Below are 26,364 nucleotides of genomic sequence, written 5' to 3' on the forward strand. Positions count from 1 at the left end.
TTGGCGAAAACCGAATCAGTCGTATGAGCTATTTTTAGAGAGGGGCATTATTTTTAGTTGCCGGGCCATTTTTAAACAACAAATTATTTTTAAAATCATAATGCGACGATAACCGAACGTTTCTTTTTGACGATTAAAAACTATAAATACTTTGATATTATTTTTATTTTACATAGATATATACCAGGAAGGCTTGACAGGAAGACCCCAATGCGCCTTTCCTAGACAATTAATTACAAACAATGCAGCATTTTATTATTACATAAATCACTGTATCTCCAGAAGCTGAAGAACACGAAATACCAATTAATTAATTAAAGAATTAATCCATTGAGATATCTATGTATTTTAGATTTAAACATAATTTTTACAAATTGTAAACACAATAAATACAGAAGATTTGTGACAACAGGAAAGATGATTTTTTGCCAATTTTGAGGAACCGTTTCAACATTGATCAGATAAAATTGGAAACTCTCATAAAGTCACAAATACCCCCAAATCTGACCAGCAGTATAGCGGATCGAACACACTGATCACCTGGTGCTAAACATACACGCTACCATTGAGCTATACTGCTGGCTACTGCTGGATATGAACTTAAGAAACTCCCTGTACATCATCCCACGTATATAAGTATAATGTGAACCTATAAATCAATCATGCATACCTGCTTTACAGCACCGTCGACATAATCCTCGCATACGTTCTTGCTGAAAAACACCTCGACGGGGAAAGTACGCCCGGGAATGTTGAACGTTGGAACGTTTCCAAAAAACGACGAGAACTTCGTCGAGTCCATGGTGGCAGATGTGACGATGAGTCGAAGGTCATGGCGTCTGCTCACAACCTGAAATTGCAAAAAATTCGATATTTAGTACTAAACGTTTGTGCGTCATCGAGGGACGTAAGCGCTGGAAATAAAGCTCGAAACCCCGGAAAATACGATCCCACTCACTTGAGGGCTGTCATGAGCGGGAAAATCGAGATGACAGAGGAAAATTTGCCTGCAGATGAATAATTTTACATGTTTACTTATTAGGTTATTTACATACATACGTACATACATATATACGACGTATCGATAGATAAAGTATTGTCTTCATCAGAAATTTCGATCGACATGTACTCAGTATCATGGTGCGTACGCACCAAGCCAACGAACGGCCCACAGGCCAACTTTAAAAACCAGTAGCGTACAAAATATCGAAATAAAAATTAAATTTAAAAATTGAAATTAAATATCACAATTAAAACTATTATTATTATATTAAAATTAAATTCAAGTATCAAAATAAAATTATAATCATTATATTAAAATTAAAATTAAATATTGAAAATTAAAACAGAACATGCACAATTTAAATAAATTTTCGAGATTGACCTAAAATTAGATCATCAACAATCACATACAGGTAATCCTCGACTTATGTTTGTCGAAGATGTTTTGACTTACGAAGATACGCACTAAGATCGAAAAAAAATCAAAGAATTATTATTTTTACTTTCCCGTAATGCGCAGTTACTGAGAATATATCATGTATTAGTATGGGTGATCCAACGATTTTTGCTAACCCGGGGTGTTGTCGGTCACATCAAACGGATTTTTTTATTCTTCAATTGTTTCTCTCGTCGAAATAAATCAAGTAATTAAATCATTTCAGAGGTAAAATTTATCGGATAATGTGTGATTATTAATTTTATTTCGACGAAAGAAAAAAAAACCCTTTGACAAATCACCGACATCCGACACCGCGTTTTTTTATGAATTGTTTTTTTTTTATCGATCATCCAAGTGGAAATACAGTAACATGTCGTGACGACTTGAACAATATTTTTTTTCGCTCGTACGCAGAGAAATTATAATATTTCTCTGGTTTTAAATGCGGTATCGTCGTAATTCAAAATATTGTTGTAATTCAAAACATCAACGATGATCTAATTTTAGCTCAATCTCGCTCTTTAGCTTGATTTTGATATTTAATTTCAATTTTAAAATTTAATTTTTATTTCGATATTTTGTACGCTACTGCTGGTTAAAAAGTTGGCCCAAAATCGTCGTTGGTTTAGTCCGTAAGCACCATCAGACCCTGATCACGTTTTATAAGTTTCTAATTTCAAAATGAAAACTGTACATGGACTATTATTATCAAACGAGCTTATCTTATGTAATCGCATGCATGTATGTATACATATTTATGTACATCATCATCATTTACAGTCGTTCACCATCCACTGCCTGAATAAAGCTTCTCCAATACGCTTTAATTGGTTTCTGCTTTGTGCAATTCTAATCGATTTCACCCCATACATTTTCTTAATTTTGTCTACTTATCTTCTGCGTGGTCTTCCTTTTACCGTTTTGCATTATCTTGGGTGCCATTCTAGCACTTCTTTTTATCCACTCTTTGCTCATTCTTCTAGCTACTTATAATATCTTCACTCAATCCACTATCCTTATCATACTGATCACCCTATATATTTCGCTTCCTGTTTTTCCTCGTTATGCCAACCATATCATAGCATACAGTGTTCCATACTTCTTTGGGTGGAATATACAAATATGCACATAAATATATTTGTCGATTTTGCCGAATATTTTCAGATCCCTTAATTATTGCCTAAAAATAACAATAAAATGGATCTCAATTTTGGGAAAACTTATTTGGAGGGTGAAATTTACTAACTTGTGATATTTCAAGATCTTGCATCTTGCTCGCGAACACGCAAATGAGACTACTAGCAGGATTTGATATGTGCGTCTTACTTGCGTGTGTGTGAGCAGGATGCAAGATACAAGTTACGCCCATACTACCACAAAAGCTATATAGTAATATATTTTATCGTCCAGCCAAGTAGAGACAAGTCTGGACGTGCCGAAACCTGTCCGAACGTGTCGAGATAATAGCATCTAAGTACGGTTATTCATTTTTACCCAACTTAACCAAAAAATATGTAGCAAATAAACTCCGAATAAAGGTCGATTCTTACTAACACAGCAAGTACCGGCAACTGCACTTAACCAGCAGTATGACAAGTATTCTTTGGTACATTTTGTATGGAAACATTCCTGTCTAACGTAGCGTAACAGCAGTAGCCGACAAAATATATTCATACCATACAGCAGTACATGTTACTGTAACGCATCAAGCAAAACCGATTTTCTTTGGCCACTGTGGAAATATTTACGCATAACGTGACGTCAGGGTAGCAAGTGCACGTGTACTAACGAAAGTGCGCATGCGATTTTGTCTTGCACTCAGCCAAAACTTGTCTTAACGTGCCGAAACGTATAGTATGAATATTAACTGTCGTTTACGTAAGGTACTGTGCTGTGCTGTAGGCGTGAACTGTTGGATAGCATGAATAGACACCCGATATTTGTTTAAAGTAACACATAGAACACATTTCGAATGATTAAACAAAACCGCACTTGAAAAAGCGTTTATATTGTAATTTAAAGAATATGATATAATATAATGCATTTCAATTTTAGAAAATATTAGTACAAGTTCAAAATTACTTTCATATGATGTGAAAGGTAAGTAAACGGATAATAAAAAAAAGTTATCTCACTGTAATAAAATACAAGTACCGTAGAAAGCTTTCACTCAAATATCTAACTATCGTACGACTCGTCTATCTATGTAATTTATAGACATGTCTGTCAAGTTATTTATGACATGAATTATAGTATTAAAAGTAAATGGGATAGAAAATATCTGTGCTTATTTATGTAGAAGCACTTGTAATATTATATTCGCACACGTAATTGAAAATCAATACTGTATTGCGAATCTTATTGACTGATAATATTATAATATAAAAATATCTACATATTTAATACGAAGTCCTGGTAATAGTTGTAAAAATGATCGAAAATTTAAATTTGAAATGGTTTTTATGTACATACATAAAAAATAGACTAGTGGATAGCATACAATGGTTTGAACAAATCGTTCATGGGTTCAAATCCCACTGATTTCTGCTGGCCAAACCTTAGATTTGTGACTCCAGGTCGATTGTTTCCAATCAGAGTTTGCCAATTTATCTGATTTTCATTGAACAAATTGGCAACCGTACCCATTTTCTTGCAAATCTCGAGTTTTCAGCAATCTCGTATTGCACTGAATTGTATAAAATGCAGCAAAGTTACAAATTTGACTATATATGTCTCTGTGGGTGTTAGTTGATATTGTAGATGCTAAAATGAGCCGCCGTTATAATTGGTTTTCGAGGATTATCTCCAGGCTTAAGTGCTGTCGGCTAACAATGGAGACCCCCGAATGGATTTAGTGGTCGGTAACGGCATTCGGTCGCTTCCCGCTAGAGTTCTCAGAACTGACAGCGCGAGACCGTGGGACTGCATATCTGGTACGTGACTATAACAATAGGTAAACAAACGCGTCGACGAAGATGCAGTGAGCTACCTGCCTTTTATAAGCAGGTACTTAGGCCATATGAAGGCATTCTAGACGAAGCACTGGTTGCGCGTGGATCTCTTTAATCATCCAATAAATGCTGTGAAGCGACTTTGGCCTTTTCTTTGGATCCTCCAGCCAACCCTACGCAACAATATGTATTTACTTTGTATATTACTAATATTTATATAAAATGTTCAATTAAATAAATTAAAAAATATATATTTTTAAATATAATTCGAAATTATGTATATAAAGAAGACTTCCAGCTGTGAAACAACCACAGGGGGTCGACCGGGTGTACGGGTGACCGAGAAAAAGTCGAAAATTTTCGTTTACCATGCATACATATGAAAAATGGTTAGTATATACATATATCAGTGGCGTGCGGTAAAAGTCTCTCTCCCCCCGTCGTACATCCTCACTTAATTTGCACGAGCAGGATACAACAGGAACAAGAAGAACATGCTTTTCTTCACGTATCCTGCGCGCGCACATTAAACAAGGCTGTATGACAAAAAGAGAGATAATTTCACCGCATGCCACTGATATATATTGTATATACATAGTACCGTTTACCATGCACCCTTTTTTTTTGATCTTTCGATTTTCGATCTTTGCCTTCCGATATTTGCTTTTTCCCATTTTTAAATATAAATATAATTCGAAATTATGTATTATATAAAGAAGAATTGCCGCTGTGAAACAACCACAGGGGGTCGACCGGGTGTACACATGGAGCACTCTATCCGAGTCGGTCACGTGTACAATTGTACATGAAAATATGGGATTAATGTGTGACAAGTATCCATCACTGTCCTAGCCTTGCATTATATTATATTTAAACGCAACAGACAAATCACTGTCTAGTTATTGAGCTCGTTAGCATTTCTCTTTGAAACACAAGACTACCGGCCGGATATAATAAAAGTCACCTTGTAAAGAGAGCTTTTCTTTAATGAGATTTTGCATTGGCAGAGGGGTGGGTCGTTTCAGCCTCGACACCTGAAGGGTTAAAGATAATGTCTCGTCATTGCGAACGGGTGTAGGATTTCAGGTGAGTGCCACAGGGTACGCGTCACGTAGAGCTGTGAAACTTGCTAAAAATAACGGGTCATGTGAGCGCGAAAACATTGCCGGCGTCAGCGGACGTTTCGCCATCTTTTTATTACTGGCGAGTTTTAAATTTAGACGAAATCCTTTGACCAAATGACGCGCGAGAAGCCAAACTAGATCGTCGTCAAATGTGCAAAGTCCGAGCGGGGAAAGGGTTAAGCGTGTAGTAGTGGAGGAGTCAGATGTGTATGCAGCACTTGTCTACTAAACGAAACTAAAAAAAAAAAATTGAATAATTTGACAGGTGCTGTCAGAGAAAGTTGATAAATGGTGCGGAATTTACTGATTTGAATGTTTTTGATTTTAACTTATTTCGACATGTTGGTTATCAATCCTGCGTATACCTATATTATTAAATGATCTAGTCTTGAATAGTGTACATAATTTAATAATATCATATATATAAAGACGGTAATCTGTGTGTGTGTGTGTGTCCTAACTCTCGCCGAACATAATGAAAGAATCGATAAAAATCGATTAATTCATTTTTCGACGAGACGACTTTGTCGCGACTCGAGCCGATCACCCCAAATAGCCTGAATATGGGTCTAAATTGAGCTAATTGTCTCGGACATCACGCCAAATCCAATTTTTCATTTCGCCTTTTTTTTTAAACATTATTTGAAATATTCCTTCTCGCCATATAAAAATACGTAATTTTAATAATTTCATTTAGCGAGGTTTTGAACCATTTTTTATGTATTTATTTTCAATTAAATTATAATTATAATTTAAATTATTTATATTTTGACGATATTCGAGAAAAAAATTGATTTCATTCACCGCGGGCGCCGGGAATCGAACCTCGGACCCTCCGATCCAAACGCTATGGCCCTCACGAGCTCGCCATATCCTCGCCCAGAATACGTATTGTAAATACACATCATATGTATATGCACGTAATTTGTTATGTGTAATAATAATATTCAACGTTACGAGGTCAATGACCGTTTGTGTATAATCGGAAAATATTAAATTTTGTTAACGTTAACTTTAAGAATTGAAAATTATTACAAATAAAGAATTGAAAACTATCCGGTTGGTTGGTTCCGGTTCCGGTTTTTTTTTTAGTTTTATACGGGTATATAATAATTTTATACCCATGCGATGATATTTCAACGGGCTATTCACTAGTAATAATATAATATCGCTATTCTGTGTGTCTGTGTAAGATAACACTCGCCGTACCATAACAGTCGTTTTGATTCGACATACAATGAAGTATTTTGCAGCATTTTATAATCAAATTGGCGATTTTTACAGGAACTGTTTCTATGAAAATCAGAAAAAAATGGCAAACTCTGATAAGAAACGATCGATCTGGAGCCAAAAACCAAGGTCTGGCCAGCAGCGGGACTCTAGTGAGACCCAAACCCGTGACCACTTGAAAGCATAATATGCTAACCAGTAGTCTACGCGCTGGTTGAATCAGGAGTAGATTGTAAAATATATAATATCGCTATTCTGTGTGTCTGTCTGAGATAACGCTCGCCGTACTATAATAGTCGTTTTGATTCGACATACATACATACATACATACGTCACAGCTAAACCAATGCCAAAACGTATACGAATATAATAACAAAAGAAAAAACTTCTATATATTTGTTGACAATGTTTCCTCTAGGCAATCGAACGCACTACATATCTGAGATTTTACCGTAATCAATTGAAAATTTATTTATTTAATTAATTAATTAATTAATTATTCTAATGTTGTTTTATATTGTTTACATATACATATGTAGGTAGGTGGGTAGTTTTTACCATTTTTTTAAATTATAATAAATATTAAATTAAATATATTTAAAAGGTATTTGAAAAAAATTCGACAGCGTGCGGATCGAACACAGAACCGACACATTTCTTTTAATTTAATTACTTATCAGAGAAATGTTATATTAATAGAAATGGCTTTAGGTGTCATATTGTTGTCAAGTGAGGAATGTCCACAGACCTTTTCAAATAATTTTGGCGTCAGTCTAATTTAATGCTTGGTGCTCGAAGTTCACATGTCCGATAAAAACTTCTCCGTTTGTTTATATTACTCGCAAGATGGGCAAGTGCATCGTTGCAAATTGCACAATGCATTCAAAAACACACATTAAACAACATGGGATAAATTTTAAAAGTAAATTGATCATTTAAGTAACATATTGTAACGTACGCCGCGGATTAAGCGAATAGAATCCCAGAGACCGTGTGACCGTTCAAAGATTATCTGTAACGGATATATATTAACGGATTAACTAAATGCATACCGTGCGACTGGTATAAGTGGGTTTTAGGGATTAGCGACAAGCTAAGTGCATGAAAGCTAAACAATGATTGCACTTCTCATACCGTGGGAATACATATCCGAATACGTGACTATACAGTAGGTAAACAGATTAGACGTCCTGAGAGATCTACCCCTTATAAGGCGGTACGTAAGCGATATCAGGTCATTCTGGACGTAGCAGTGACACTGCGTGTATCTCCTTAATCATCAATAAATGCTGTGAAACGACGGTTGGCCTTTTACTTGGATCCTCCACCCACCCCTACGCAACAATATTATCCAATCAACATCGTAGTTTGACAGTTTTTAAAAGTGTCATGGCGATCGCCCGCATTTTAAGTTTAATTAATATAAACATCGTTCATTTTATATTGTACATATTTTTGTTGAAACTATACATTATACTTTAATTTAAGACTTCTCAAGGACAGACAAATACAAACAAGTGGATACAAATAATCCGCCAACTGAGAAAAGAAACGGATTGGCCACCAACGCTCAACACCACCATATACTCAAATTGTAAATAAATCTATATCAAAATAAAACTTTCATTTCTGTAGTGAATATGTGATGACCCTGATTATATTCCGTGCGTTGTAGCGTAGTTATGGAGACGTACCGCGTATTATTGATGCAATGTATTTATTCATAAAGGCACTTATATTATTATAACATTAGTTGTAAAATAATATGCAATGCTAAAATGTGAGTCAAAGTTATACGTTTGTTTAGTGCAATGCGGCAGAAAAACATTAGTTCAATGAGTGTGATGCAACATGACGAAAGCCACTTCAATAGTGTTCTACATATAATGACATTGTTTTTTTTTCCTCACTATTGAATAAATCATCGCACGCTATTGAAGTTCGAGATGAGCCACTTCACATCCTTGGCCCGATATCAACGTTGACCGTTTGTCGGGTTTGAAAACGAGTGCTTGACAAAGTGCAAATATTGATTTTGAACAAGAGGACGAGTAGTGTTAATTTATATATACTTGCATACATAAGTGTTTGGTTTAAATTCCTACTGAAAATGTAAAAAATAATATTTTAACAGTCCGAGGTATAAAATTACAAAAATTCTGTTGGCATATTTTATTTATGTATTTTTGAAAAGGCAAAGTCGATGAACCCAAAAGGTTTATTACTTGCATGTCACCACTGTCTGATGTAATAAAATTTCAAATGCATGGAGGATTTAGTTTTCAACCCAGAATATTGCATGTATATATATAATATAATATATATTGTTATATAGGATCCAAGTAAAAGGCCAACAGTCGTTTCACAGCATTTATTGATGATTAAGGAGATACACGCACTGGCAGTGCTCAGTCCAGAATGACCTGATATCGCCTACGTACCGCCTTATAAAGGGTACATCTCTCAGGACGTCTAATCTGTTTACCTATTGTATAGTCACGTATTCGGATATGTATTCCCACGACATTAGATCTCCCCGTACCGATTCTGAGAAAGGACTAATAACGGTCATTGTTTAGCCTAAATGCACTTAGAGTCCAGATATAATCCTGGAAGTAAGTGCAAGCACTTAGTTAATCCGTTAACAGATAACCATTGGCCGGTCACATAGTCTCTGGGATTATATTCGGTTAATACGCGGCGTACGTAACAATATGTATATAAAAACCGGGTCTACCCCACGGGATCGAATTAGAAATGCTTGAAAAACCAAAAATCGGAAGGCAAAGATCGAAAATCGAAAGATCTTAAGTCGAAAGATCAAAAAAAAGGGTGCATGGTAAACGGTACATACTCACGTACATCCTCACTTAATTTGCGCGAGCAGGATACAACAGGAACGTGAGGAACAGGCTTTTCCTCCCGTATTAATGTGCGCGCGCAGAATTGGAATACTGTAAGAAGTTTTCCAGACTAATTGACTAAGTGGAAGTACTAAAAACTTTCGTATTGTAAAAATTTTCGTTGGAAACTCGTTGTTATGAAAATTGGATGACACCATTGCATATACAAATCTATACGAGAAAGCTTTGAAGAGTTTCCGTATATGTTTGAAATGAAATACGTTTTTTGTTTTTTTTTGAGGAAGTTCATGAATTTTTTTGCTATTTCAATTGAAATTCTTTCATGCGTTAAACAGGAAGTAGAAGAGGGTGCCAAGAGGGAGTGATCTGCGGATAGAATTAAATTATATTATAAATAAAGTGGGCGAAAAATGTTTGGCACGATTGTATGAAATTCTCAACTCTTCCGGTGTTCCTTTCTTTTATTAGAACATAAAGTATAATAATGCGTGTAATAAAACCTCATTAAAATTTTCGCTATTGTTGCTCAAGTACAATGTTGAGAATATGTAGCTATTCATTCGCATATTATGTACATGTCTGGAGCTAAAAGTGAAAGAAATTTCAGAGGTGCTAATTACATTTTTTTATTACGCTTCAGATCGGATTCTGATGCTGATGACAGTAATTTTTCAAGTCAAGAGTGAAAAAATAAACGAGAATACAAATTCATCATTTAACCAGCGGCTTGGGTTAGTGGTTAACATACTATGCTTTCAACCAGAGTGGTTATGTGTTCGAGTCCCACTAGAGACCGCTGCTGGCCAGACCTTGGTTTTGTGACTCCAGGTCGATCGTTTCTTATCAGAGTTTGCCAATTTTGCTGATTATCATTGAAACGGTAAAATTGGCGTCTCCTTTCATATCTCTCTTGCTAATCTGAAGTTATTTAGCATCTCGAGGTTCGCCAATTTGATTATAAAATGCTGCTAAAATTTTCTCCATAGATGTTAGTGTGGATCTTTGTATGAATTCGCGTTGTATAGCCAGTCGTATAGATCGGTGGTTGCGTTTATGTTAAGCACCAAGAGGTTACCGGGTTCGATCCCGTGCTAATATTTAATGCTGATGGTCAGACTTGGATAATTGTGACGCCAAGACGATCGTTTCCTATCAGAGTTTGCCAATTTATCTGTTTTTAATTGAAACGGTTCCAACAAATTGGCAACCTTAGCCATTTTCTCGCAAAATATCGAGTTTTCAGCAATCTCGAATTTCGCTGAATTGTTTAAAATGTTGCAAATTTGACCATAGATGCCTCAGTGGATATTAATTGATATGTATTTATGTACTTTGTATAATACTCATAATATTTGTATCAAATGTACAATGTTTCTGTTCAGGAAGGCGTATTAGGGTTACCCGTAAATATAAAATAAAAATAAAATGCTTATGTATATTGTACTAGTTGTTTTACCCGGTTTCTCTCAGTATTTGTAATATAGACAGCTTAAACATGGCGAATCGAATAGTAAATATTCATTTGTTATTATATATATTTCATGGCCTATCAAATATTTCATATTTGATAGGCCATGAAACCACTGACATCGATAAATAGGAATGCATCTGTTGCATCATACGCAAAATTAAGACAAATATGTATGTAGATTTGGGCTGAGAACTATAGTAAATATCGGTTCATTTACAATGGCTCACCCCAATTCACGAAAAAGATGCGCATTGAAAAAACTGCATACTGAAAGCTCTTTTGCGCACCTTTTGCGAGGAGTGGGGGTGGGCTTTTATAAATAGAACAACCGTTATTTGATAATATTGCTTTGTTATCATTATATACATTGAATGTTAAAATGTCATTTCTTATATAATATTTATCATTTATATTTTAATATACATGAACTGTAAAGATTGCACGTTTGTTAGATACTATTTATTATAAATTAATTTCTAAATGAATATTATCACATACATAATTATCCGACTGAGAAATGTGTGATTATTTATAATATAACAAATCGGATATGAGATTGTTGAATACGATCGCAGAATTCCAGTTATAACCAGTTGATAATTACAGAGTGATTAAAATGCAAAAAATAACGAACGATTAGCAGTTAATATAATATAATCTATACGTAATATGTGAACAGTGTTTAAAAACCGCATATTTTACAATATTCACACATATGTATGTACATACGAATGTATGTAAGTGAAGAAAATGTACGTATCGACTAAGTAAGAAACGGGTTAGGTTTGTGAGGATTTTTTTTTAAAAGAAAGAGGCGTTTGATTTTAGCTCAACGGCGCAGAAGAATGCAACGCTTAGGTTCACTTTATAATATTTTAAATAATAAAAAAAAATGGAATGTGACCACAACCCACGACTTTGAGGAATATAAGAATAATAAAAAAAAAAAACAAAATTCGATAATTAAACATACATATACGTTCACACATACAGGCTATGGGGCAAATTGAGCGCAAATGTAGGGAAACTTACACAAGACAAAAGTACTACTTCCGGTTCTCGGATTTTGTTATTTTTTTTATTTTTATTACTTAAAATCACTATATATATTATACCCATTAAATATTAAGAAGATAAAAATAATTTAAAAGGTCAAAATAAAATAATGAAATATTGTTTAAAAAAAATACTTCTTCCGGTTTACGAATTCTGACCAAAACCTAATCATCTCTAAGTCAATACATAAAGAATACAAATATAAATTTTCAGCTTGATACGTTCAGGGGTGTGGACAGAATCGTGGTTACAACATTTTGACCTTTCTAAGAGGAAAAAATCCCACTTCCGGTTTATTAAATTTAATGATTTTTTTTTATCTTCATCACATTGATACAAGAATTATACTTGATTTTTTTCGTGAAGAGCACACATATTTAAAGGGTCGAAAAAAATAGTGGAAGAAAAATCGAACAAGAGTAAACTGCCACTTCCGGTTGACAGATGCTTACCAAATGTTATATATACATAGCTTGGTATTAAGCTTAAGCTTCTAGATATAAAATTTTAGTTGAATAAGCCAAAAGGTTTCTGAGAAAAACATAAAAAAATCTCGATTTTCTAGAGTAAAAGTACTACTTCCGGTTCAGGTAAAAATATTCAAAAAATATTAGGGTATAAAATTTATAATTTATATTACATAAAAAAATCAGTTTGATTCAGTTTGGGAGATAATTGAATTCAAAAACTTAAAAAAAGAGGACACATACATACAATACGGGGAGGTACCATTTCCGGTCAACTTAAAAATTTGTAAAAAATGGTAAGAATGATAATAATTTCAGTAACCGATACTAAGTTTCAGTTCGATAGGACTAACGGTGTTCAAAAAATCCCTCAAATACTCAGACACACACAAAAATTCTTTCTAGTTTATGAAAACGTGATCAGTGATCGATTCTGAGTTCGAATTAGAATTTTCGGATGATCATCACAAAACTTCATATATTGTTACTATATAATATGATAAAGTAAAAATGACACAAGAAAGATGTCTACAGTAAAATTTGTTTTGTGCAATCAGACCATTAGCACATCGTACTATCTAATGCGCTTATTTGCATAACAGAAAACATTTGCATAACACACTTGCACCTTATGGTGCGTCAAAAAATAAAAACGACAAATGATATTTCGACGCGTTGATATCACAAATTAAATTCAATATTAAAACAATTCAAAAATGACTATAATATGTGCGATATCACTAAATTGGCCAAATCAGCCTTGAGCGTTCAGAGGCGCATTTACAACGTGCAATTTACAATTGTTTATAAACAGAACATTTTTTATTATTTTTTTATTTATTCAATTGCGTATATCCGAGACACATTCCGGTGACATTAGTAACTCGAGGTCGTTCAAAAATAAATTGTTTTAAAAGTAAAATGAAATCGTCTTTCTTAAGCTTTTATGGTACATTCGCGTGCATGCGAATAATAAAACGAGATCGAATCTATTGTGATATTAAAACGACGATTCCCTCTTTTAAAATGTGACCTAGAAATTTACGTTTTTTATTTGGGCTTATTTGATTATCAAATTTTGACATTGATCGCGTGCAAACATGATAAATGGATTGGCTATAATGTGATAGGCGTTTCAAGGATACGAAGGGCATAAGAGACGGAAAGTTTCGTTTTAAAATACAATTAAGTATGTTATTTATTTATTCGAAAATACTTTGAAGAGGCGGCGTAGCCGATGGAGCCCAAAGGGGTTGTCAATTATAATAACAAAAAATTAATTTAATTAAGATAAAAAATAAATTAAATAAAAACTTAAACTATGTAGAGGAAGTAAAATTAAAAAAAATATATTTAGAAAATCATCAAGTTTATTTTTAAAGAGGTTAGGTTACTAGAAGCTACCAATTAATTATTGATCGAATAACTTATTTTTTAATTAAAAAGAAAACTTATAATGACTAAGGATCGCATAGTCATTATAGCGCGATTTATAGGTTTTTGAGCTCATTTTCCTATTATGCTGAACATTAACATTAGAATAATATAATACTATGATTACTAACAAAATTAAAATGAAATAGTAAAATAGAAAATGATCAGTAGATCAGTAGCTATTAAAATATATATAAACATATATTGTGAACATAATTTAGTAATAATGAAAAGCATTTGAAAATCAAAATTGCGTTCAGCATCTTGAAATTTGACAACTTACATAAAAACAAAATGCTCCGAAAATGTAAGTTTATCAAAAATTTGTCAAAATTTATCTGTATGATGCTTTGTTAAAATTATTCTAAAAATTGTATATCGATGTTTGTATTTGGCCAGGAAGGCGCATTGGGGTTTACCTGTTAGGCCTTCCTGCTATATATATAATAAAAATAAAATCTAATTGAAAGTGATGCCCCATCAAAAATGCAATAAAGTCTCGTTAACATATTCAAGTGCATTGAAATGTATACAAAATACATACGAAAAGAATACGAAACATAATAAGTCATCAAATCGTACTTCTGTAATCGTTGTTTTGGATCGTCAAGTTCAACTATTATAAAAACAAAAAAAGTAAATATCAAAAAACGATAAAAACAAATTATGTGGCGGAAACAGTGTGCGATATTGCAAATATATTTATAGAACAATTTTATCGCAAAATATACCGTGAATAAATATAAATCGGAGCAATTACAGTGAGTGCGAAATTAAAACGTTTATCTTTATTTGTAACGGAAAATTCGTTTTTACGCGCAGATTATGTCATTTTATTATAATACACATGTATAATGTGTAGTATTTAAAGTATGTGCTTGTAACTGTTAAAATCTGGGACCGAAGGTGCAAATTGGGAACGTGGAACTTCACAGTGCATACTAAATAGACGGATTAGCATAAAAGTGCGAAATATTTCAACAGAATAATTAGTGAAAAAATTAGAATGCGGATATTGGAAACAAATACATCGTCGACTGCGACATTTAAATAACAAAAGTGGCGTCAATTCAAAGTAATGTACATATTGTAACGTAGGAACATGGGAGAGAGTTTCCGCTATCTAAATTCATTCGTGGGTGAACAATAGAGACTCTGGATTAGGCTAAAGGGAATCAGTAAGTGCCTGAACAAAGGATACGCTGGGGTTCTCACAGAACGGGGCGAGTGCGGGTAGGCCTACCTAGAGAATAGACACGCCAACGGATCGGGGATGCTATGCTGGGCAACTTATCCTTTATAATGAGGTACACACGATAGATCAAGTATTCTGTAGTGTGGTGGTTATGTGTGGACCTCTTAAATCGTTGAATAAATGCTGTGAAGCGACTTTGGCCTTGCATTTGAATCTTGAACCCACCCCTGCGCAACAATATTATATGTAAATTCTCAAAATAAATATTGTTAAAAAATTATATAGAAGAAATTTTCCTAATTAATATGTAAATGATATTTCATGTCAACTTTATCGGTAGCTTATATAATTATATTAAATTATTTTTGACGTATAAAATTCCTTTAGTTATTCCGTGCTCTAATTTCATAGATATTTTCTTATCGATTAAACAAAAGCGTGGTTGTAATTTTTAAAGAAACTATTGTCGTTATTGAAAAACTAATTAATGTTTACCATCGTATTTTAGAAAAAATAGACAAATAAAAAGCTTGTAATTATTATTTTAGTCAGCAGCATAGTTTGGTAGTTGCGTTAATGCTAACCATCGAGAATTTGCCTTGTTCGATCCCGTAGGTTGAACATGATTAAAAAGAATTTATTCCGAGTATAATCTTTAGTGCTGCTGCATATTTGTGACTTATGTCGATCGTTTCTTATCAGAGTTTACGGTTCCTTATCAATTGGCAAAAACCATCCTACTCTTATGTAATCACCAGTCATCGGCGGACGAATGCGCCGAAACGGGATCCTTTTGTCAATTTCTATTGTTAACCTAGAAACAATAGAAATTGACAAAAGAAACCCATTTATTTCGAGCCGGTTCACTATCGGTTTTCTGTATGCAAATTCACTATCGGTTTTCTGTATGCGATATCTTTGTGTTAGCAATATTTACATTCGTGAGAGTAATCTTCTTCTGAGGAATAATCATAGATTCCTAGCAAACTCATCGGTATGGAAATTTAACGTTTAGTAACCGTCAATGCATAGGACTATTAAATTTCTCCGAATTGCTTTATAATGTTTAGTACATTTGATTATAAGCATTCTATTAGAAAAAAATGTTATCAAATGACTAAGACCATATTATTCACGAGTTCCTAGTTAGTGTTAAAAATGTGTGCACAAGTGAAACTTCTACATAACATCAGGTGAGAAACAAGTTAGGTTTATGAGGTGGAGAGAGTGGGAAGTTGCAGGTGCTATCCCATCATCCTAATCTAGTTTCGTGCATTGTTTTAAAAGTACAAAACTACATATATGACGCAATGAAATTCATCTATTCAATTTTATTTTTAAAATAAATGAGCTAGATTCGACTGTTATTAATATAACAAATTATGGATCCAGACATAAAACATTACACGCAACGAAGAGACGAGGTCTTAAAAATAAATTCGCAAATAATAGTCTGGTCCGAGGCGAGGCCGGTTGCATAAAAGCACAGACAAATAACAAATTCAAGACCGGTCGATTTTTCGCCAATCAGATGGCAGTGTGTTATGTCGATGGCGTGGGATGCTATAATGACTCTGTGTGGTTCTCCTATTAACACTTTAGGGTCCGCGGACGCCACATTGGCGTCCTGGATATTTGATGCGTTGGCGCCCGCGGACGCCACAGTGGCGTTCTCAAATACATACAACTTTGCCAACAAAAAAAATATGGATATTCCATTTATGCTTCGAAAAATTATCAAGAGATGTCTAGATATATATACGAAAAATCAATTAATGATAAAATATTTATAAGTTTCACTATTTTCGGGAGATGTCAATCATTTTGAAATTTCGTGTTTTTAAATACTGAAACATGAAATTTTTTTAATTTTATCATGCATACAGCGCATCCGATAATGACCACCGAAGAATTATTCAACGACACATCTGTTTCGGCACATCTGTGTCAAAAGAGCACTGTGAATAGACAAAAGTATCGTCTAGTTACGCCCACTCTCACATTACAAAATTGACTCGTGTGAAAAAAATCGAAGCCCTTAGTTTAGTCGCATTATTGTATCGGATTACCATTCGTTTCGGTCGATGGAACATATTTTGAAGGAAAAAAATTTAACTCTGCAAACGAAGTGAAATCAGCTCCTCCCAACTATTTTGTATCTAAACCAGGAAGATTTTACGACAAAGGAATTTATGATTTAGCCGAAAGATGACAGAGTTGTCGATAATGTATGATTTATTTCATTTGTGTAATTTGTTTTAAATAAAAGAAAAAAAAATAATGTAAATAATAAAATAAATAATCGATTGTGTATCGATACAAAATCGATTATTTAAAAAATTTTCCCATCAAAATATCTATGAAGTTCTTGGAAGGTTCAGTAATACACACCCCTATACTATAAACTATGTGAATTATGTGTTACAGACGTGTCAGAATTCGGAATTCCGAAACACATGCTATGGGCCTACCCTTGCAGTCGGCCTGCACCATTTATATAAATGTGTTTTCGTTGTTTCTTCGACTATTCACTATGCATTGAATGCAAGTTATTTGATATTTCCATATAGTATGGTTTGTTATCCATGGATGACTTTTCAACTTGATCCTGAAGGCACAAAAATATTTGAAAAAATCCAATGGACCATCGCGCGAATAGCATTTCGGTAACTTTTACTCTAGTGATTATTATTTCAAAAATATAAAATATTTGTGTTTTTTTCGTAGTTTTATAATAAATATAGTTATTTTTAAATATAGTGCATTTAATTAGTGTAGACGTTTTTATAAACTCATAAAAAATCGATCATGGATCATAATTTTTTTTTTACCTTTTTTTTTATTATAAAAATTAAACATACGCAAATGGTCATTCTGATTATACATAAAGACAGTTTATGTAATAATAATAACAAGATTTAAGAGAAAAAAAAAATATGGTTTTAAAAATATTGATAAACGAAAATTTATGAAATGCTATTGGTTAGACGGCAGGCAAGGGGTTAATAACCAATGAATGAAAGACATCCCTCGATCCATTATGGTCATGAAAACATTTCCTGAAAATTTTATACATATATGTCTATTGGTTTAAAAGTTACAAAGTTTTTAGTAAAACCATTCGTATTTGCCGATTTTCGCAAAAAATTAGCGGTATTTGGCGTAAGTTTCTATGGTAATCGCGCGGTCCCTAAAGTGTTAAGGCTTTCGAAAAGGTGGGTCTCCTTGTGGCAGTGGTGTTTGTGTGAGCAAGCCTTGTGGCACTGGGTCTGGTTTGGCAAGGGTCTGGTCATGAACTGGAGAAATGTGCCAGACTTGAGGCCCTTTCTCTCAATATTGGCATCTGCTAATATGGAAGTTGAAGAAGGCGACAGCATTCCGTGACGGTTGACCGCCTCTGACGTTTCGCGATAATACTTGCCTTATCTCGTGGCAACGCACTGTGGCGTTGACCAAGTTCAAACATAACGTATGTAATTGCACGGGACGGAATGCCCGGGTAGACTTCAGCTGTGAATGGGCGTGGCATGCGTGGAACCGTTTCAATGAAAATCAGAAAAATGAACAAACTTTGATAAGAAACGATCGACCTGGAGTCACAAACCAAGGTTTGGCCAGCAGCGGGACTCTAGTTAGACTCTAAACTTTGACCACTCCGCTGGTTAAATTATATGAGATAGTGTAAATAAAAAGTTTTTTGTTAAATAATGATAATAATTAAACAAATAATTGTTTAAAAAAAATTAAGAGGGGGTGGCAAGAGCATCATCTGAAAACTGAGTTGTCATCACGTCGATCTGACAGATGATTCTGGTGAAATTTTAACGATTTCGTTATTTTTTTATTTATTTAAATTGGCACACATACAGAATAATATATAATATATAAACAAGAAAGCAGTATAGTGAGACGAAATAATAATAATAAATACAAATAAAAATATAATATTCCATGTACAATGAGCACCACATGGTTATATAAGAAAACAAAAAAGAAAAATTCCAAAAACATATCAAAATTGAAAAAAAAAACAAATCAGCTCACAAATTTTACTCTGTGAACAAACATCTACTGAATCATTAAGAAACTTCTATAATATACAAAACACTCGAGTTTTTCAACATCATAGGAAGTACAGTTTGACATTTTAGCATGTCTATAATTTTGAATAGGGTGACGTCGAGTTTATTTGCTAATTTCCTTGAGTTAATATAATTAAATGTATATTTTGTATATGGTAATTGGATTATAGTCACATAACGATCGCTCACAAGAAAATTTTTGCCATGAAAATCGCAGATTCGGAATATTTAGCATTCAAGTGATCGTTAGTATGGCTGCCAGATGTTTCGTTACAGATATTTTAGTGGTTTTTGGGCGAGCGCTTTGTGACCAATAATCAACTAACCGTTATATAGGTATATACAATGTCGCTGCGCTACAAATGGTTGCAAACCACGTGGCCGCATGCTCATTTCATTCTTGTCTCGGCTTTTGCCACTTTAAACTTGCCAGAAAGATCCAACTCAATTTTAAGAGTTGCCAATCATCAACGTACATGGAACAGTCAAAATTCAATCGAAATGAGCATGCAGCCACGCGGTTTGCAACCATTTGTAGCAAACCCATAAATCGTGCATGAAAGGAGCTTCGACGTCGATCTCTGGTGATGAGAATAAAATTAAAACTGTTATCCGTCAATTTTCCTATGTAGTATATACAAACAATCTATCCCCTTTTATTATTCTTTTTAGTTTAATTTAATTTTTAATTTGTATTGTTTTTTTTATTTTTATTTTTTTGTATTTAAATATTTTGAGAAGCATGTGAATGTTTGTTAAATAAAATGAAATGCGTTTGTACATATTTTATATGTATGTATATTTATATAACATGTGTATTATTTCTGTATTATCTGACCACAGTGTTATACTGAGGTAACCTGTGAAGACACTGTGGTATATGTTTATTAGAATAAAAATAAAATATACCGAGTAAAGTGAGCTCGTTTTTTTAACGAGTTGTATTTTAGGATTCTATATACATTTTTACATACATGTAGTATGTACTATCTCCAAAGAGAACGACCTTCGTGGAGATAAGAGTGCACATAGTCACAGGACTTACAACTCGTTGGAGGTTATCTATCATGTCCAAGTGGAATATATTATGTTGAACTTTCACACATTTCGAGTGCAATAACAAGCAATAGAATTACATACTATTATGTATTCAATGCTAGAATAGTAAACAACGACGAACGTAATATTATCGTATTCTTTTATATGAAAATGCAGGTGACGTCACGAAGGAAGGCCAAGCCACTAAAGACCGTTTATTGTCTGCGAGTGTTCATACAAAACTTTTTATTTGAATAGATCCAGATAGTAGATCGAAGTCTTTTGTATGGTAAATACTTTAAAGGTATAATATTTTTGGCACGGCTGCAAAATAAATTACACGATAAATGTCAAAACGACATTTAATGTCAAATTAACATATCATAAATATCTCGCGAGACAGAATCGACGTTCGCCCGGCAAATTGACGTTTCTATGAAATAATACATTTTTACTGGGTATATAGTTCAGTGAAACCATATCCAATTACATTTTTACTGGCCCCTAAATCAGTGAAATTATAATTTTTGACAGTAGGATAGCGCGTCGCCTCGCTCCTGTCCATTCCCATTCTCCTCATGGTCCACATATCGTAATATATGTATATCTAAACACATAGTAATATCTTAGCAGCCAACACTTATTTATTTAAGGGTTAGGTTAAGTTAAGTTAGGGTTGGCTCTATTCATTTAAGATAAGGTTGTAAGGGTCGGTATTTATTTTTGTCAAATTTTATTTTAGTTACTGGCAACCCATTTGACGTTTGATTTTCCGGGCGAACACCGAATCTCTCGTGCGAGCTATTAAAGAGAGGGGTAATCTTTTTATTTGCAGGGCGAAAACCTTTTAGAGATGCCCCTTTCGCATATAATGTTGTGATAAATACCTAATTATGTCTGGAGAAAGGGCTATTTTGCCTTACTGAAAAATGGTATTTATACTATAATGCGATTGTCAGATTTCATTATGCCATTAATTCTCAGTCGTGCCTAATTATGAAAAAGCATCAACTCCTCCACTATCATACATCTTGCCAAATTATTTTTCAGCTAACGCAGTAGACTTCGAATTACAATTTGAATGGGATTCCTAGCAGTTTTGCTAAACTGTTGGCAACAACGAACGTCGACCAGTAACTATGTCAACTAAACGAATAAAGTCCAACGACAGTTCTATTCTCGCAGTTCACAATTCTATTATTGAAAATCTTGGATTCGCATCGGAAAAGCGGCGAAAACCACCTACGGGTTTTCCCGACCAATCAATAAGCTGGGCGTGTCGCGACACGTGACCAGATCTAAAATCGCAAGCTGATTACAATTGAAATCGCTCGAATTCCGGACCCAAAGCCATGCCAAAATCTGACCGAAATAGTTGCTTGGGGTGTGGTCTTTGAAAAGCGAACGAAAAACAATTGTTTTTCCTCGCGCGAGGACGACGCTGGCTGAAAGCCAGGGCCGCGCGTTACGACACGCCTCTCCTTATTTTAAATTATTTTTTAAACATAACCATCGCAAAACGATTAAGAATCGCAGAAATAGACCGCGCTCTGTTGTCTTGGCAAGATTGTGCGCGCCACTCTTCAATTTTGCGATTTTTTTTTGATTTTTAAATGCTTTTTATTATTTCGAAATTATGTTCACAATACATCTTATATCTATTTTAATAGCTACTGATCTACTGGTCATTTTCTATTTTACAATTTAATTTAATTTGGTTAGTAATTACAGTATTATATTATTCTAATGTTAATCTAAAGCATAATAGGAAAAAGAGCTCAAAAACCTATTTACAATCCTTATAAATGTTCATAATACATCTAATACATAGTATTAATTAAAGACTCTCTTAAGTCGATGATCTAAAGCAGATTGTGTTTAGGTAATCTGTGTTTATACCTGAAGGGTACAGACATTTTGTTGTAATCACCGAGACTCTTCACAAGTGTGTTAGTATGGTTATTAGTGATTCTGTCATAGAATCTACTGGTTAAATTGTTAGTAATGTCTGTAAAAAACGAAATTTTATATATGGCATAAAAAATTTTGCGAATAATAATAAGTAAATTAAAGAAAAATCGACAATGTTAAATAAACAAGGATCGCGTTTGACGGTCGCGGTGACCTTGCAAGTTTCCAGTACTGAAACATGTATATTGTGAGTAAGTGCTCGATTCGATTTGTGGTTTGTCAATGCCCACTTGGCAGCGTTTCGCAAACTGTGCCGCAATGTTTGAATTTTCTAATATTTAATGAAAATGCGCGTTAGTATGTTTGAGTTATGTTTGAGGCGGTATTAACGAATTAAGCCTATTTCAAAAGTAAAGACTGTGTCTCCGTGCGTGCGTTGTGCCTTGTTCCGCAGTTGTCTACGTGTGGCTATTGTTACCGATCTCATGCTAACAGTTATATCACGAGGCAGTTTAGTGAGTAAGTATTAGTACCATAAGTATGTATTAAGGTACCGCAGGACCCCAAACAAACCAATTTATACTCGAAGAAACTATAGACAATACCCGCAAATTACTGCGTAGCTGTATAATCAAGTTTTCATTAACATTCACTAACAAAACCACCTTCGCGACTCTTGGAATGGCTCCTATTCCAAGAGTTATCCGACTTCTCAATGAAATCATTTGCTGCTGAGTCTGAATGTGATATCAGAGATTATTTTAAACTATTTGTCTGGTAGTCTGCACTTTATCATTATAATTTGATGGTTGTACCTGCTGCTCGCACAGTTCTTTATCGAATGGCTTCTATTCCAAGAGCTATCCGAATTCCTAATGAAATAGTTGCTGCTGAGCCCGAGTGTGATATTTTCCACCTCAGTGATCGGAGTTTACTATAACCTATTTGTCTGGTAGCCCGCGCTCATCATTATTTTCGTAATTGGATGTGATGTATGAGTGGAATTTTGATCTTCTCTCTTCCATTTGGGTCTCGCAGGGATGTTTGTATTTGTGGCTGGTTCTTATACATACATATATCGGTGCTGGCTATAGGTGCAAGACATTCCCTACTTTGTATTTTAGTATTTGATATTTTTACTTTATCTGCTATTATTATAATGCTATTGTTTTATATGATTATATGTAAATGTATTTTTTTTCCGTGTATATATTTTTATTTTTCTCATATCCTGAGACTCTTGTAATGCCACAATGGTCCAAACTTAAACTAAAATAAATAAATATTGTAAAATGACACGAAAGCCATGTGAAACGTAAAGGAGGTATGTAAAAATATGATACGGTTGAATATAGGTGGGGTATCAAAACTGAAAGTCTACAAAAGTTGAAAACTTCTGTCGTATTGATTAAATGGAGTGCTCGCCTAATGGGATTAAACATCACCGTGTTCATTGTTTCGATTTAAACTGAGCAATGTAAATACACTTAAGCGATAGAGACAGTGAAAATTTTCTTGGAAAAGTGGTGTTCGGTGTTCAATTGCGCAAGTGATTGATTGGTTTAGAAGAAAATTACTGAAATAAAGATACGATAGGAAGCGTTGATTAATGGCAAAAGTGAAACGTAGGAGTAATCTGAAGTGTAGTGTATGTATGTATATAAATTTAGTATATACATATTTATAAACGACTAGAGAGGGAGGGGGTAATGATACGAAGCGAGAAGAAGAGGAGGGTGCTCTGACTTAAGGGTGTCTCTTTCGTTATATAATTTTCAACCAATTCACACTTAACTATGGCAACCTCTACTTTCTTGACATTTTTAAAGCTTTTTATTAGCTTGACACATTTAACTCAGTTAGTTCAATGAGATTGCTGCCCGTAAAAATGTTGTGATTTAATTTTGAACCACTCTTTAGTCGTTTTGATATTTTAGGGGGGCTAGCTATGTAGCATTGGAGTAATCTATTGTTTTCAACTTGAAGCTAGAAGAGTTAAGAAGAAGCTAGAAGAGAAGCTTGAAGCTAGTAATCATTAAAGAACTCATTAAAATTGGATGTGGCTATTTGTACATATGTAAAGTATCGACGAATTATTGACTATTTGTACATACAGTATCGACGAATTATTGGCTATTTGTAGATACAGTACATAGTACATAAGAAGATTATAACAATTAGGATTTAAGATGAATAAATTATAAGATTAGAAATTTAAAGTCGATTAAAAAACTTTTCCTTCGGCCGTTGCACATAACCTAACAGCGAAAGTGACGTTTGGTATAAACTTTTTAAAAGTCAACAAAACTGTTCCAAAACCGAATACAAGACTAAGTTTCAATTCAATCTCACTTATTTGATGCTTCTTTGCACTGCTGCCATAGTATTACAGTGAAATTTTGGACGAATTATTGACTATTCGTATCTTTTTTTTTTCTAGAGCATTAACATTTTGCCTTTAAAAATTGATCCAAAGCGATGAGTAGACTTATAAATATAAAATGCGAATTCATAAAAACATCCATAGTGACATCTATGGAGAAATTTTTGCAGCATTTTATAATCAAATTGGCAAACCTCAAGACCCTGAATAACTTGAGATTAGCAAGACGGATAGAATATGACAATTTTTACAGGAACCGTTTCAATTAAAATCAGAAACAATGGCAAACTCTGATAAGAAACGATCGACCTGGAGTCACAAACCAAAATATGGCCAGCAGTGGAACTCAAACCCGTGACCACACTGCTCGAAAGCATATTATGCTTAACACTAGTCCGCGCCGCTGGTTTGATGTAAAACTTCTAAACGGATGGTAAAGTGATTTAATTTGATGATAAGGACAGCGTCATGAAACGCTGAAACGCTTTGAGAGTTACCTTACAAAGCTAACTGTAGTGTGTGGTGTATTTAAAAACACATGATTCTGGGCATTCACAACGAACTTTCGATTGGGAATCTCCAAGATAATACAACCTATACGTTTTTTAAAAAGTCATTGTCGATCATCATTGATAGAAATTCGATTTTAAAATACGATTCAAACGCGAAACGATCTTGTAGTATAAAATGTGGCCATAAATTGAGACTACTATACATAGGTGTCGTCAATCTTAAAGGCCGACGTTTAATGACCAATGCGAGCAATGTTATTATTCTGCTCGCATTGTTGTCTATTTTGTTCTGACGAAGGTTAAATAAACACATTCGCAAGTAGGTTGGGTCTCGGAACTTAACCTAACCCACTAACAACAACGGAACGTTTCAATTAGAAAACAAATCAAATGTTCAGAACTATACACATTCTGTGAAGTCACGTACTACGACTTCTAAATATAAATATAGCAAATTGGGAACAACTAAAAAACAAAACTACTATTAGTAGCGGTAGAAAACACATTTCGACACATCACTATTGCGATACACGTGAGTTGCTTTGTTATTGTTTACACAACACTTTTATTGGCTGCTTTAGTTAATGAAAACAATTAAGAGCGCATCATATCGGTCGAATATTATTGCGTAATTTATGACCGAACATAAGCGAGCAGTCTCAAAGCCAATAAAATTGACTTTTGAAGTGACATTTGGTCTATGTAGGCGTTGTATAATTTCGAGATTTGTTGTTGTTCAAGTTGTATGTAAAATAATAATAAAAAAAACCATCGCAGAATGCGGTCGTGCAAATTCATAGAATGCGAATTCTTCGACGTGTACATAAGTAAAGCGAAACCTTATAAGCTAGGCCAGACTTGGTCGAACTGTGGTTTACGACGCGCAGTAATATTAATTTAGAGCCGTATATTTATACAAACAAATATAAACGGTGTTTTTATTTAGAGGTACAGAATTTTAAAATTAAATAAAACAGATAAATCTCGTTTTTAATGACCATGGTATTGGCTTTATTTGAAGAAGATATTGTGTCATTAATGGTTCGAATGAAGCGCTATCTGGAAGTCCAGTATTCGGCCACCTTTTCAAACAGCTGATGCCGTATATCGGCAATAACGCGGCTAAGGCTTCCAAGTCGTCCATCGTCTCTGTTTTATCGGCGTAAACTAGCGACTTCAAATATCTCCACGGAAAATAGTTCAAA

The 26,364-nt window shown here is 34.0% G+C and overlaps 1 protein-coding gene across 6 annotated transcripts in view; it reads right to left on the reverse strand.

Moving 5' to 3' along the window:
- Prp16 (ATP-dependent RNA helicase l(1)G0007) overlaps positions 1-26,364 on the reverse strand; it is a 101,348-nt gene that overhangs the window by 8,002 nt on the left and 66,982 nt on the right. For all 6 annotated transcript variants that reach the window (XM_077441386.1, XM_077441392.1, XM_077441389.1 and 3 more), the window contains one exon: positions 671-850. In XM_077441386.1, the coding sequence (XP_077297512.1) occupies positions 671-850 (180 nt within the window). The remainder of the gene's footprint in view (positions 1-670; positions 851-26,364) is intronic.

The sequence above is a fragment of the Arctopsyche grandis genome, chromosome 11, assembly GCF_051622035.1.
Source record: "Arctopsyche grandis isolate Sample6627 chromosome 11, ASM5162203v2, whole genome shotgun sequence".
NCBI lineage: Eukaryota > Metazoa > Arthropoda > Insecta > Trichoptera > Hydropsychidae > Arctopsyche > Arctopsyche grandis.